We start from the raw sequence: 16,131 nt of genomic DNA, 5'->3' as shown, positions 1-16,131 counted from the left end.
ATCATGCGGAAACAACCATTAAGCCAGGAATACATATTATTTACACATAATCATTTAGCATAGTTTAGATGCATACTCTTTGTTGCGTGCCTTCCCTAGCTGCGCCCGAACCGAACAAGAACAAGTCTTTAGGACTCCAAGTGTCGTCCCTCCGTAGATAGTCCACAACACGTCCGGATCCGCCTTAAGATTGACCAACTAGAATCGCCCCTAAGGTACTATAAATTTTCGGCACTTTTGAGCAAGATGTGTAACTGAATTTTTCTCTCAAAAACTCACTTTGAATACTTGAATAACTCGTTATAAATTGTGAACCCAGGCCACATATTTATAGGGGTATGGAAAGAGAATTGGAATCCTATTAGGATACGAATTAATTAAATTAGAATTATAATAAAACTCTTATTTAATTAATTTATCAAATAGAATTAGGAATTTAATCATTAAACGAATTCTGCACGTTTTAGGTTTCGTATGCGAACACAAACACTTACGCGAGCATGACCCGCAAGCGTGCAGGCCATGCCCGCGCACAGCCCACACGGCCGCACGGCCCACGCGAGCTACAAGCCCACGCGAGCTGCAGCAATGCTCGCAGCCCACTGCTCGCAGCTGCGCGCGCTGCCACGACCTGCTGGGCCTGGCCTTGCGCTGGGCCTGGCGTGGCCTTGGCTGTTCGTGTGGCGCGCTTGGCTTGCTGGGCGATGGCCTGGCTTCGTGCTGGGCCCTCGTCCGGCAGGTCTCGTCCGATGCTTATTCGTACGATACGCTTCCGATTAAATTCCCGATTCCGGAATATATTTCCGATACGAACAATATTTAATATTTTCGTTTCCGGAATTAATTTCCGTTTCGAACAAATATTTAATATTTCCGTTTCCAGAATTATTTTCCGATTCCGATAATATTTTCGATTCTGACAATATTTCCGTTTCCGGCAATATTTCCGATTCCGGCAATATTTCCATTTCCGATAATATTTCCCGATACGTACCATGTTTCCGTTTCCGGAAACATCTACGACTTGGATAATATTTATATTTCCGATACGATCCATATTTCCGTTTCCGGCAATATCATCGTTTCCGGAGTATTCATTTCTTGCCTGTGACGATCTCAGCTCCCACTGAAACCAAGATCCGTCGATTCCGAATATCCATAGTTGGAGTATTTAATGCCATTAAATACTTGATCCGTTTACGTACTATTTGTGTGACCCTACGGGTTCAGTCAAGAGTAAGCTGTGGATTAATATCATTAATTCCACTTGAACTGAAGCGGCCTCTAGTTAGGCATTCAGCTCACTTGATCTCACTGAATTATTAACTTGTTAATTAATACTGAACCACATTTATTAGACTTAACCTAGAATGCATACTTGGACCAAGGGCATTATTTCCTTCACGGACGTGCTGTGGACTATCTACGGAGGGACGACACTTGGAGTCCTAAAGACTTGTTCTTGTTCGGTTCGGGCGCAGCTAGGGAAGGCACGCAACAAAGAGTATGCATCTAAACTATGCTATATGATTATGTGTAAATAATATGTATTCCTGGCTAAATGGTTTTTCCGCATGATTTATTAATTGTCATATGTATCATAACCTAACAGTATTCACCCTTACGTGGCATATAACAATTATAATTTTTTTAATTTTATTTTTCCCCTTATTTTCTGTAATTGCTATTTTAATTTTCGTTCCTCTCTCCTCTGCGATTTTCTGCTTCATCTCTGCACTCCTCTCCATTATTTCTCTTCTACATCTTCTCCACCATTGTCGATCCCTCATACCTCTCCATTCGAATTTCATCAAAAATAATCAACAATTGCTATGGTTGGGGTAAAGCAATTGCCTATTGGATCTGGATCTTCTTCAAATTCAAGGTTTTTTTTTCTTTCTAATTTTCCAACAAGACCAAAATAACCAACATCCCACAACATAAAAAAAAAACTATATTATTGCAACAGCTCGGGTTTTTACGAACTGACCATCAAGGAACCCCAAAATTCAAAACTTACCAAAAAAGGAACAAAAACGCTAAGGTTCGTAAGTTCACCTTCAATTGTACGATTTTGGAGACGAAATTTGAATTCACGTGGATGAAGTCACCTATTTCCACAAGAAAATCGTTGATGATGTCATGAACCAATACAATTGTGGTTGAAGCAGCAGTAATGGAGGAGAGATGAATTGAAACACGGTACAGAGAAGAGAAGGGTTAAGGGTTTTTTTTTAAAAAAACCGAAATCCTTGTTTAGGTGGCAAGTGATGATGACGTGTCCAATATTTTAGGAGGGAAACCAACTTTAGGTTGTCAACGTTTTTAACGTTGACTTTGTAGCAGGTAACTGGTCATCCAGGCTTAATAATAGTAGTTGGGTCATAAAGGTTGGATTATTTAGAAATATCGCATAGGTAGACTTAATTAAAGAAAATCGGGCAAAGATTGGATTAATAATTACAAATTTTCCTTGACTTTGTAGCAGGTAACCGGTCATCAGTTGGCTCATAAAGGTTGGATTATTTAGAAATATCGCATAGGTAGGCTTAATTAAAGAAAACCGGGCAAAGGTTGAATTAATAATTACAAATTTTCCAAATAAAATTATAAAAGTAGCCAATTTGGTAAAAGATCCCAATATATAAGAAAAAACACAATCATATGGGGTCTTATTTGATTCGTCTCAATAAGTACTTTCACATTGTGAAAATTTTATAATTTTTAATAACACGTAACTAGAGATATTAACGTTGTAAAATGTGCATTGGCATGTGTGCCAAAGGAAAATGGGAAAAATATTTAGATTCGGAAAAAATAATGATTTTGCTGCTCCAAAATGTATCTGGCTAAAACACAGTCTTTTTTATACCTTCATCATTTCTTTTCAGAACAACAAAAACACTAAACTACATCAAAATCTAAATCTGCTTTAATTCAATAAATAGCATTTACATAGCCATATCTATCACAAGTGATAAAACTACAAGGGTTGACATGAAGTTCACACACCACCCCCTTTCCTTTGTCAGTAACTACTACAGTACAAAACTATATATCTTCTATTACAACGTACACTAGCTTTACAGAAAGGTTGCCTTGAAAACAATTAACCTGGTCCGTACTTTCCTATAACCTAAGGACCCATAATTTAACTTCCTTCCCCTAGCTCAATATGGAGGTTGGAGTATATAAAATAAAAGTGGGAGTATGAGCTCAATCTATAGCTCAAAAATGAGTGATTTATCTAAGTTACATTCATGTTTTCAGGTTATTATGGGTATTGCATATTGTTGTATCTTCTGGTTGATGACAGTGACCATTTTGCCCGTGTTCCAACCCAACAATAACCGAAGAAGATTTCACAGGCAGTTTTAACGGTTGAATGAGGCAGCGGAATGGTCATCATATCCTCTCCAGGCATTGTCACTGTCAGCACCACTAGACGCTTGATTCGGGATTGGTCCACTACCCAAATCTCCGTCCAAACTCATTTGTTGCACTTCAACCGATGACAATATCTTTATGCTTAGAACACAGTTCACAAATTCACTGCCATTCAACAAAACAGAATGAAGTTTAGGGCAAGTGCACAAAAACAAATTCTTAAAGAAATAAAAATATCACAATATACTTTGGCCCTATTCTTTTGAGCTTAACTGAATTCTACTGAACTGAACTGAATAATAAATAACAAATTCTTTAAAAAAAAAAGTCACAGTATACTTACTCCCATGGATCATCTCCCACGAGTAGAATGTCATTTTCATGATCTACGTAGACCAGTTTCCAATCTGTTCTTTGAGGATCTTCCAATTGTCCTTCAATGCCAAACATACGAGCAAGATCAAGCCTGAGCTCATCGTATCCCTTATAACGGGTAACATCAATCGATCTACCAACTGACCCACGCTTTTGTACCTTTTTAGTTAAACAGGAAACACAAATAAGTAGATGAACTCCCAACACAATGGCTATATGCAAATCTTGAACTAGAGAAAGTGATGACATGAGAACAATGTTAAAGTGTGTTGATTATATCACAATCGATCATGAACAACATTTCACAAAGGAAACAAACAATTGAGTGTTTAGGTAACTATTGCTTTCTCATTTTCACATTCAATTCACAAACAACAAGACACCTGCATTCCACAACAAATTATCACAAGTACAAATATAAGCAAGACTACCAACCTTTGTATATGTCCTCATACGTGGAGCCTGACTTGGCCACATCCCACCACCCAAACCAGCAGGGTCGTTAATTGCTGCTACATCATTTGAGCAACCCGACTTGAAAGGTATATTTGGAACCCCAAATGATTGTGGGCTCATACCAGCAGCAGATAATTCTGTTTCAATGTCTCTAGGAGTAGGAGCACCATTGTAACTAGAAAGCAAGTTATGGAGCTCCTTCCCTGAATCAAAACCCCTTGACAAAAAGCTATCAGTTGTCAAATCATCCATGGCGGTTGAAATAGGAAGACTATTATGCCTTGGATGGGACTGAACATCACCATCCAACCCAAAACTTGGAAGTGATAGATTCTGGTGAAGTCCACTAGCATCCAACCCATATGAAGTAACAGAAGAGGAAGCTTCCAACGGATCAGTGATGATGCCACCGTTAATTCTAGGGGGTTCTATTACTTTTGAGGTTGAAATTTCATTCTTGATTCTCATATCAGACTTCTCTTGTTGAAGATCCTGTACCATATTACTACTAGGCTCAGTAATTGAATGCTCGACTAGCATGTTCCGCGCTTGCTGGTTCCGATTCAAGAAGTTTGAATGGGGAATCTGGCAATTGTTTGTAGAAGGTGAAGTTGAACAAGATGGAGCATCTCCATCAGTTGGGCCAGATAATGATCTTACAATCCCCCCTGTTTTCTGCATTCCCTGAAGTTGGACTGCTGAAACTGCTGGAGAATTCATAAGCGGAGATGTGGAGATAGAGCTTACACCCACACCCACACCCACACCCACACCCACACCCACTTGTTGTGTTGGCTGATATTGAGACGAAGGACGCTGCTGCAAATGTTGGTTTGATTGAGCAGTGTGTTGTTGTGTTGTTACTTGAGGATGGCTATGAGAACTAATAGGAGACAGCATAGGGTGTGACTGCTGTGAATGCTGTTGATGTTGTTGCTGCTGTGAATGCTGTTGAGGTTGCTGCTGTAATTTTTGCAGCAGCTGAAGTTGAAGCTGATGCTCTGAGAGGCTCTGTAAGGCAGGTGATGACCTATGTGATAGGCTCTCTTGAAGTAACTGTTGGGAGGACTGTTGCATTTGTGCTTGCTGCTGCTGCTGCTGCTGCTGAAGCCTCTGTAGAACATTACTTTGCTGTTCTGTTTGCTGCTGAAACTGCATATCTGGAGTTAAAGATGTTAAATGAAGAGAATCAGCTGGAAGGTTTGGTGGGCCCTGGGTATTTCCACCTAGCAGTTGCTGGTGATGAAGTTGAGAGAACATTGGAGACTGCGGCAAATTCTGATTTATGTTCTGGTTAGGAGAAATGAGGCCACTATTTACAAATGTTGACTGAGGTATTTGTTGCTTTTGTGGTGCAGGATGTGATGCTGGTTGTGCTTGCTGCTGTTGGTGCTGTTGTTGTTGTTGTTGCTGCTGCTGCTGTTGATGTTGCTGATGTTGTTGTTGCTGCTGATGCTGATGCTGTTGTTGCTGCTGTAACTGTTGCTGGTGCTGTTGTTGCTGCTGTAACTGTTGCTGTTGCTGTTGTTGTTGTTGCTGCTGTAACTGTTGATGATGATGTTGCTGTTGCTGATGCTGTTGCTGCTGCTGTATTTGTTGTTTTTGCAGCTGTTGTTGCAGAGATTGTTGCTGTTGTGGCTGCTGTTGTGGCTGCTGTTGTTGTTGCTGCTGTTGCGAGTTAAGAGGATTCTGCAACAATTGCTGGAGCTGTTGCTGTTGCTGTTGAGACCAATTCGCAGATTGTTGCTGCAATTGACCAACTTGATTCTGTTGGACAGCTTTGCTGAACTGGAGATTTGGCATAGACATATTCGGGGCTTGGAAGTTCAACAGCTTGGAAGGATCATCAGTACCAAGGCCACCATTCATGGCAGATGCGGTTAGCATAGATGGAAAAATCCCAGGTTGTGCACCAGGAACTTGATTATTGTGTTGCATGTTCATCCACTGGACTAAACTCAAACCAGGAAATATTGAGCTGGGAACATCTTTCATGCCATATTCATCGCCAAGCCAGGGCATACCTCTCTTGAATATGCTGTCCATATCAGAGTCGTCATCTGCAGAGCAACACAACCAGTTCTGATATGAACAAATCGAAAGAAACTTTGCTATGAACAATAAGAAGTTTACAGAATTTGTAAACTTTGATATGAACAAATACACCGGAACCATGTTTATCAACCAGGAAACCACTTTATGCAATTGACGGTTAATGGTTAGTACAAAGCTACAAACTCAGATTGAGATTAACTAAGGTTCCATGGTAAAATTAAATCTAGTAGCATACCTGGCATTCCTGGTTGCTTAGGAAACTTTGGTCTGAAAAATGGAGGAGGGCATATGTAGAAGGGAGTAACAACAGGCTCTATGTCCCAAATGGAGACTCGACCTGGTCGATCACCAGCGGTAGATTCATCCCAGCCAACCTATTAACACAGCGGGTCAGCATACTGAGCAATGAGGCCCATGACGGCTCAAATTTGCGCAAAAAAAGAAAGGAAATACTCCCTCCATCCCATATAAAATCACATATACACCCCTGCTAATTACACATACCTAAAGGTCTAACCCCACAACGACTTTCAATTAATAATAAAAAAACTCATAATATAAATGTCTTTTGTACTCGTCCTTTGTGCCTAAAAATCAGTGCCAAACTCATTTGCCGTACCTTGAATGGGACGAAGGGAGCATAAAAAATTAATAAATTTAAGGTGATGAGAAGCCGGACAACATAAACGGTAAGGAAAATGATTACATGAGAGGTATGGTGAGTCTCGAACATAATACATTTCCTCAAGAATGGACAATGAAAACGTACGTGTACCAATAAATTGCATGGAAAAAGATATGGAAGATAATTAGATGGGAGAGAACGATAAATTATTTATGCATAAAGCTACAAATAGATACTGCCAGAATTGCGCACATCAAGCATATATGTACATTTGTATCTCGGGAAGGTAAATAAATAAATTAAAAATTAAAAAACGTAACTTCACTCGCTTTTGATAGCTTTATTTTTACAAGAAAACAATGTTCTTTGAGAAATTAAGAATGAGACTTTAGGGAGGGGAGCAGTACCTGGAGGTTACGCCACTGAGAGTTTTTCCATCGCGCCGAATCAAGGTCATTGATCCCTGTTATAGTACCCATATATCTACGTACACCACACTCCTCAGTTTCAAACATCATCCTAAAGCGCATGCCAAGAGAAACTTGGGTGTACATAGCTTTATTATACTTAGCCAAGGGAACTACAAACTCAGCTGGACTAGCCCTGTCATTATCAAGTTCAGTTCAGTTTCAGAGTCGGACACAATTTAATGAATGGTGAATATAATAATTCAAGCTGTATATTAAAGTTAACTACCTCGGATTATAAAAGATGGTAAATGGACTGTTATTAGTAGCAGCATGAGCTGCAGCAGCAAGAATTCCAATATGCATGCTGTCACTGGAAATAACAGACGACGCCAGTGCAGGCTGCTGTCTGTTTGCTCTTCGTATACCTAACAGAAGATGTGACTTCTCGTCTCTACAAGCAATAAGTGAGGAGTCCTTGAATCAGCTAAGATCCTATGACACTAGTTCTACCAAATTACCCAAAGAAAAAACATCATAAATGTATAACAGTAGATACCTTATAAATAGAACAGAATCACCAGCAAATAATCTTTTTGAGCTAACAAAAACACTCCAACCGGTAGTCAGCAAGTGTCTTTTTGGCTGTCCTGAAATCAAGAAGATTTGCATTACGTACTTGCATCATTACACAATCCGGTGGAACATGGATCTGAAAGAATAATTATGTCTAGTACTATTATGTTTTTGCTCAAGCTTATTTAACTTCAGTCAAACATGAGCTGAGAAGTTTATTCAAGCTTCGTGAGCGTAGGAGTTATCTTGTTCGAGCTTGGGTCATTTTTTATCGAGCAGGGTTCATAATCGAGCTTTGTGTTTTTATAGAAAATCATAGTTCTATATTACAAGCCTAAGGCAAATGTGATTTCCAAAGAAAAGGTTATACGGTAAATTGGTAATAGTTTGATATTTGAATTTTAAAAAATACTCGTCCATTATCAATATTTAAAAGAGCCTTTTGTGAACTTAAATGAACTAGTATTCTTGAGCTTCAATTTTCTTCAAGCTCGGTTCACATATTCAAATACAGGAACAAAAACAAGCTTTTAACAAGCTCAAATTTCCCACCTTAATTGAAGCTCATTCTAGTTCGGAAAAGTGCTTAGAAACATTATAAAAGCCCCAAAAAAGCAGAAAATTTACGAGAAATGATGGAGACACAACCCAATTTAATTTCCAACAAAAACAAAACTTTAACAGCACTATTCTTAATAAAATTTACGCACGTTTGAGCCCCTAATTCAACTATAAATGGAAGTTGGGAGAAACTCACAACAGTCTGCGTTAATTGTAAGTGTTAGCTTTTTTTGCACTTTAAGAATCAAAGTAATATTGAACAGTCAGATCCAACAACATGAGTGTCAGGCAACAAAGGCTAATTGTACATAAAACATAGAGATACGGAAGGAGATTGGTGCATATTGATATCTTACGGCATTTGAATGGTGTTTAACTATTTACTCTTTCTAGATGCTTAAATCCGAAACTATTTCAGAACAGTCAAGATATGAAAATAAAACTTCTGGTTAAACAAGGATATTTGGCGGCCTTCAACGTCAGAGGCCTGAGGCCATACAGAAAAGTACACGTCGGGAGTAGACCTGTTCATTGGGTCGGGTTATGGCCGGGCCTAAGTTAAATGGGCCGGGCCCAATATAAGTCTATAACCGAAGGAACACATCGAAAACTAAATGACAAACGTATAACGCAGACATGAGATAGAATTTTCAGAGTGGAGCATACCTCGATAAATATGTCTGAAGGTCCATGTTTGATTATGTAAATCTTTAGCCATCAACTCTTGACAAGGAGGTTGCATAGAAAAATCCTATCAAATGTCTACCAGGTAAGCACAATAATAAATAAGGTAGCTAAAAAATGACAAACAAAAACAAAATGGGATTTGTTGAAAATTTTCAACTCACTAGAGGTGGGAAAATCTTCTCAGCAGCCCGGCGAGGTACAGAGAATCCACCGTGTGTGCTAGTGTCACTAGCTGTGAGAGTTTTGCAGAAGAACTCTGCAGGCTGCCTATTTTGTTTCAGGGCCATCTCTGATGCAAGCAACGCATCCCTGTCATACTGTGAGATTGACAAATCACAATAAAGAAGCAAGATTACACACCGACAAATAGAATCATTAACTTGATCTTATTAGATTCTAATTAAAGGATGGCTTACCTTATTAACAGGTTGAAGGGTCATTTGTGCGTACACCTCATCAGTTTCAGGGTCAGCCTGATTTAACATGAAAAAAACACAGCATAAATCATGATGTAATAAACATGTAAATGGGAAAATGACAAGCCAGGCATCAATATAACATATACTGCAGCATTCTGTTCCATTCCTAATTCCATACATCTACTTGGATCAACGTAAAGCCGTGCTAAATTATCCAAAGTAATTAGGCGAAGATCAACCTAATCCAAGGCCTAAACGGGGGAATATGATCATTTTCAGTATCGCTAGAGTCATAGTAGACATACATGTAGTGTGACACTATGGAGCACACAAATCAACTTGGACGGAAGATTCGGATAGCTCGGGATTCCATCGGTCTCCTTTTGCATAGAGGCTGCCACCTGCAAAAACATCAAGATTATTGTAGAGTACACTCTATTAGAAGAAAGAACTTGGCATTCATTGACATCAAATCTTGCATAAATGGAAACTGACATACTTGCTCACTGTGGCCTTGTGGGAAGTAAACCACAAGGCTTCCAACAGGAGGCACAGCAACCAGTGGTCCAGCACAAGCATGCCACAACTCTGAATTAATGGCCCTTCCTTCTGTCAGATTCCAAATAAAATTAGTTCAGAAAAACATTTGCACAAATATAAGAGAAACATTCAATCTTTAGATCATTCTATGAAATTTTCATAGTAAACTCTTAACCCTGGCCAACTCGGGTTTACCTAGCTCTAGATATGAATTAAGGCAACTAATCTGACTCAAGAAGAGCATTTCAGAAATTCAGACAACCCAGACAAACAAATTCAGGTTAAACAGTTAAAAGTATTTAATTTTACAATAAAAGGAAGGAATTATATAACCTAACTAATTAAGTATAAACCATAAGTGTTGATGAACATATTTACTTGCACTGTTGCACATAATAAATGGCAGGAGCATTGAAAAGGAATATATGAATGCAGGAGTTTCAGAGCTGTATTGAAGCTGCCAGGGGAAGATAAATGTCAACTTCAATCATTTTCCTGTTGTTCATTGTTTTCCTTTTTTTTGGATTGATTATGTTTCCTTCTTCAGGTATGTGGATTATATGCAAACAACAAAACAATCCTGAAATCGAAAAATTCATTGCCAATCCCCCAAAAACTTTGCTAATCAAATATTTAAAGCAGCTTAAGTTGGATAGAAACTTCCAGATCATCATTGAAATTCCCATAAATCGTTGCAGATCATATCATAAATTTAACCAAAATCAAATTTGGAAGGATTTTTTTTTTTTCTGGAAATCTAGAAATTAACTATTTTTTCAATTAACCAACCAAAAAAAAAAGAATTAGGAAAAATCATCACCTTCTCCAGGATTAGCCACGAGACCATTTGAAGGAGCTTTCATGATTATCAAAGCCCTTCTTTTTGACAATCAAACCCAATTAATAATTCCCAACAGAAAAAAATCCACAAATTTTTATTTGCTCACTACAACTTCAAACCCAGAACAATCATCTTCAACATTGCCTTCATATCACTAATTCACTACACCCACATTCACCAAATCAGCCCAGAAATCAAATTCCAGCAACAATAATCTTGCTCAAAAATTTCAAATTATACCACCATTTTCACAGTTCAATTCCTTCAAAAGAAACCCAGAATTTTCCGAAACAATCGTGCTCAAATTGAACCGCCATTAAGAGTTCAACTCCTTCATAAACAAACCCAGAAAAGCGTCGATAAAAGTTGGGATTTCCCCCCAGATATCACATAGATTAACAAACTATTTCTTCAAACCAATCAAATTTAAAGCAATACCCACTTCCTTAAATCATGTAATTTCGCAGAAAAAAGCAAACTTTCAGCTGAAAAAACTCAGTCCAATAAAAGTTCACTTCAGCTTGTTGCGTCGGAAAGAGGTGTTTCAATGGAGGAGAGAGAAAGTAAGGTGGGTGAGGGAAGAGAGAGAAAGAGAGGGGGGGGGGGGGGGGAATAAAAGTGTCGAGAAAATAGAAAGGAAGAGGAAAGCAGCTTTTGAAGGAGAAGAAGAAGGAAGAAGCCGACATTCAACAGACTGGAGCAGGTCCCTCTACTCTTACTCTCTCTTTTTTTTCTTGGGATTTATTGTTTTTATTATTATTCTTTTATTCTTTCTTTTTTGGAAAAAAATAAAATAATTATGAGGTATTTTTATTTACGGATTTTTCATGAAATACCCCTCAATTTTCACGAAATTCACCAAATGCCCCTCGACTTTCAGAAATTCACCAAATGCCCCTCACCTTTAATATAATACCCAAACTACCCTTACTAATGACGCGCCGTTAGTGCTCCGTTAGCCAACTTTTCAAATTCACCAAATACCCCTTTTATAATACTAATTTCACCAAATACCCCTTAGTTGAAAAATAATTCACCAAATACTTATATTTTTAAAGATCAATTATGATGCGCAATCATTTATGCCCAAGTTTCTCCTCCTATATGGTTTAGGCCCAAGTTCTAACTCTTTCTCTCCCAATTACCTATATCATTTTTTTTGTCTTGGACTAGAGAGTATTAGTGCCTTATATTGATGTGAATAACCAAGATCATTCAATTACAAACCAAATACACTAGATGTTAAAACAGAGTTTAAGCTACTTTATGATACACCCTCAATAGCACCTATGTAAATCCTATTGCCGGAAGGTTTAGGGAGGTCCAGATGTATAGCCCAGCAACCACAACATTTTCGCATGGATGTAGTAACCCCCCTCAACATCTCTCAAGCTGCTAAACTCCATATTCCATTTTTCTTTTAAGGTGTTGTCATGTTTTTAGTTGTTATGAAACCAATCACTGTAATGCTAGTGTGACTTTGATTAATGGAATAAAAGGAACAAATTATTAAATAAAAAAAAATTGTCAAGACCCATGAGTCAGGATCTTGATCAAAGTACCTACAGACTAAATAAAAATTCATTTATGCTCCTAAAACTAAATACACAACTAAAATCTTTCCGCTGCAAATTAAAGTACACCTGTAGATTCAATCCTATTTATCCATAGTTGCCTCGAGTTGTGCAAGGAACCAAAAGCCAAAAAATGGGAAGGTCTTAATTTACATGCTCCTAGTTCAAATGTTGTTCAGATTTGTGAAATAAGAAGTAAAAATTGGGATTCAGCAATTGTAAGATCGACCACCATCTCACCATTGTGAATAGGTAAGACCGGGAAATGGCCAACACTAAAGACCCAACAAATCCACCGCATCCGCCACCGTCGATAGGTAAGATCGGCCCATACACCGTCTTCCTCACTCCTCTTGTCACCCCTAAACCCATTTCTGAGCCTCCAACCGCAATTCCTGAAACCCCCAAGAAAATCGCCATGAATCATAAAATAATTTCTGAAGCAAATAGGGGGATTAAAGATGGATTTTACAGAAGTTTGTTGTTGGGTTTGGGTTTCAAATGAATTGATTTTGCTTTGAGGAATAATTGAAGACCGGACTGCCGAATTTATCAAAAATATTCAGAAGTTTTTGGGTGTTTTCCGGTGATTAATGGATGCAGATAAGGTTGATGAATGAGGAAGAACAAGGGGGAGAGAGAGAGGAGCAGTTGAGGATGCAGTTAATTAAGAGAGTAGCAGTCAGCAGTGGTAGGGAAAGGTTAAGGCTCCCAAAAGCAAAATAAGGGCAAATTAGTAAAGTCGTGCTAACGGAGACTTAACGTCCGTTAAGTGTAAGGGTAGTTAGGGTATTAAGTCATTTGTGAGGGGCATTTGGTGAATTTCTGAAAGTCGAGGGGCATTTGGTGAATTTCGTGAAAATTGAGGGGTATTTCATGAAAAATCCGTTTTATTTAATTATTAATTTAACTATAATTTGGTTCTCCCCACATTTCAACTTTCTCCCTTTTCTCATTTCTAAGCATGCTTAGCTCATATGCTTGGTTCCTCACTTCCTCTTAACTTATTGATTAATTTTCTATGTTTTTATCTTCCTTAAATTCCTCCATTTTACATTAGTTTAGTTTCCCACCCATTTGCACCTTCTCGTTTGGGTTAGGTTGTCACAAATGAAATGATTAAAGAAGTAATTCAAATACGAAGTACTCCGTATACTCTTAAGTCGCGAGGTAGAAGTATTGTGTAAGTTGTATGCTTTTGAAGGTCACAAGGTCGAGCTCCATCAGCTGCGAAATATTTAAGAGTGACTCAAACGATGATCTGCGTAGCTGGGCTGGTTAACTTGTGTTAGGTGATGGTTCAGTAGAGTTCATTATTCTTACCTATTAAAAAAAAAGTATTGTGTAAGTACAATAACTAATGTCTATCTTTATGATATGCGTGAAATAAGCTAACTATAGAGAAAAGATTATTTGCACTTTTAAAGTTTCATCAGTGGATAGTACTCACATTAATAATTACGAAAATGATAAAGGTCGCAACATGCGACCTTTATGTTGCGACCTTTAAGCCGTGTCACAATGATGACATGACATGTTTACGTGTCATGGTTTAAATTAGAAACTAAAATATTTAAATTATATAACCTAATATACATGTTTCAGAAAAATGTATGAAAATCTTAATATTCCAATTTGTTTCCTTATTTATATCAACTACCTTATTTACATATTTTCATAGTAAAAATATTGCATTGATAATAGGTTTTTGTTGGGAAAATGTGTTTGGGTTGGAAGGGAATTTTTATTAGAAGGGTTAAAATATAGTTCTATAATGCATTAATTACGATTAGTGCTTTAATCACTTATTTGGCCAGGAAACAACAATAGTGTCATTGTTGGTTATGTAGAATTAGTATAGGATTATTAGGGATAATTAGTTTTTATTTGATTGACCATAAATATTCAGAAAAAATCATTTAATTACCAATGAGAATCTCTCTTAAAGTTATTATATGTTTAATTAGGTGTCAAATGTGGTGTATCATGGTACAAGTGTTTTAATTAATAGGATAATGCGGGGACGGTTTTGTTTATATTTTTTTTTTCTTACGAGTATATATATGATCAAGTTTTAATCCATTAATCAACATATTGTAAATGAGAGTACATAAAAAAAGGAAGGAGTAATGGAGTACATGCATAATGCATTACTAGGAATTTGTAAAGGAATTTGTAAAATAAAAATTCCGTTAATAGGATCTAATTTTCCTATGCAAGTTTTCTAAGTGGACATTCCAAACACAGCTTCCTTAGCTTGGTTTTTACCCCAAAAAACTCCCATTTCCAACTTCTATTAAACCCGATTCAATAAAGGGCAAAATTTTGCAAGTTATAGGGGGTATTTATGATATACTTCACATGATGATGTAGATAAGGGTAACAAAGGCAATTATTGGTCGAAATTGTGAAAAGGGTAGAAAATGGTTTTTTCATTTTCCGTTGTTTGCTTCATCGAAGAATGGAAAATGGAATTTTAAAGGTGGAAATCATTTCCCTAGCTTGTTAAAAATTACAAATTTTTATTTAAAGATGACGTACAATAAATATTTATTGTACAATATTATTCTATCAAAAAAAAATATTATACATCGAAATAAAAGTTAACTTAAAATCCTTTACTATGTAACTCTTTAAAATAAACATCCACCAGCTCCTTTTCATAATACCAAATTTATTCCGATCCTTATACGTGCAACAAGTTTTGGTTAAAAATAAAAGGAGCCAAAGACCCTAGAAGTTACTTAATTCGTTCAGTTTGGTCAGTATGTTTGTCCAACTAACTTTATTAGGTTTTGTTCCGTAGTAAACTTAATAAGGAAGGTGAAAAAAACAATGAAAAATAGGATTTTAGTGCATTTATGGTAGAAAATAATAATGATAATGACTTCTAGTGTTGTAATTTTGCATGCTACGTAGAATGGATAACTAGTACATCCCGATTTATGATTATCAACTTCTACCACTTATCCGATCATATAGTCATCATGATTCTATGATTATCCTATTTTAATCTAACATTTTTGTATCTTAATTAGTTATTTTGAGCTCTCTCTTCTAAGGCATATATAATAATATATTATTGAGATTTGAGACTTGAGAGTGCTCATCAAATCATTAATGGCAATGGTTATTAGTCGTATAATCTTCTAAAATCACTACCATTAAAAATAGGATGCGTTTTATTCACCTGAAATTTCCTCAATTTATTGAACTTGATTGAAATCTATAAGATCAACCAAACTAGAGTTACGTTGATTACAAGAGAGTAAACTTGAGACATTAAACTTACGCAATACTACTTAATTGTAACTTATAGAACCTTTTTGGACCATATTAAAACATATATGAACTTTTTGAATCAAAAACTTATTATTTTTTGTTAAGTAAAAAAGAATACACCTTTAAGTGGATGTCATGTTGTCAACTAGTTATTTTTATATAAAGTCGAGATCACATATCCTTGCTGAAATGATACCCCGTGACCCGTGTACTGATCGATCAACTACATATGTTTTCGATAAGATCTCAACAGCCCAACTACTCGAGCATCGTGGAGGAGAAAATTAAAAATTACACGTCAATTAGTCATATTCATATACATTTTCAGATATACCCTTATTCTTTA

At 37.0% G+C, this 16,131-nt stretch overlaps 1 protein-coding gene across 1 annotated transcript; it reads right to left on the bottom strand.

Annotated features, from left to right (window-relative positions):
* Positions 1-2,910: 2,910 nt before the first annotated feature.
* LOC110796768 (auxin response factor 7) lies at positions 2,911-11,641 on the bottom strand. Its single transcript, XM_022001853.2, has 13 exons — positions 10,909-11,641; positions 10,048-10,157; positions 9,854-9,949; positions 9,546-9,602; positions 9,291-9,446; positions 9,109-9,193; positions 7,865-7,955; positions 7,595-7,759; positions 7,306-7,501; positions 6,509-6,647; positions 4,198-6,278; positions 3,731-3,921; positions 2,911-3,552 (listed from the first exon to the last, which is right to left on the bottom strand). Exons 1-13 carry the CDS (start codon positions 10,949-10,951, stop codon positions 3,375-3,377), a joined length of 3,588 nt encoding a protein of 1,195 aa, XP_021857545.2. The 5' UTR covers positions 10,952-11,641; the 3' UTR covers positions 2,911-3,374.
* Between the last annotated feature and the right edge of the window lie 4,490 nt (positions 11,642-16,131).

This window comes from Spinacia oleracea, chromosome 2 (assembly GCF_020520425.1).
Source record: "Spinacia oleracea cultivar Varoflay chromosome 2, BTI_SOV_V1, whole genome shotgun sequence".
Lineage (NCBI taxonomy): Eukaryota > Viridiplantae > Streptophyta > Magnoliopsida > Caryophyllales > Amaranthaceae > Spinacia > Spinacia oleracea.
This window is presented reverse-complemented; position numbering and strand designations above follow the sequence as displayed.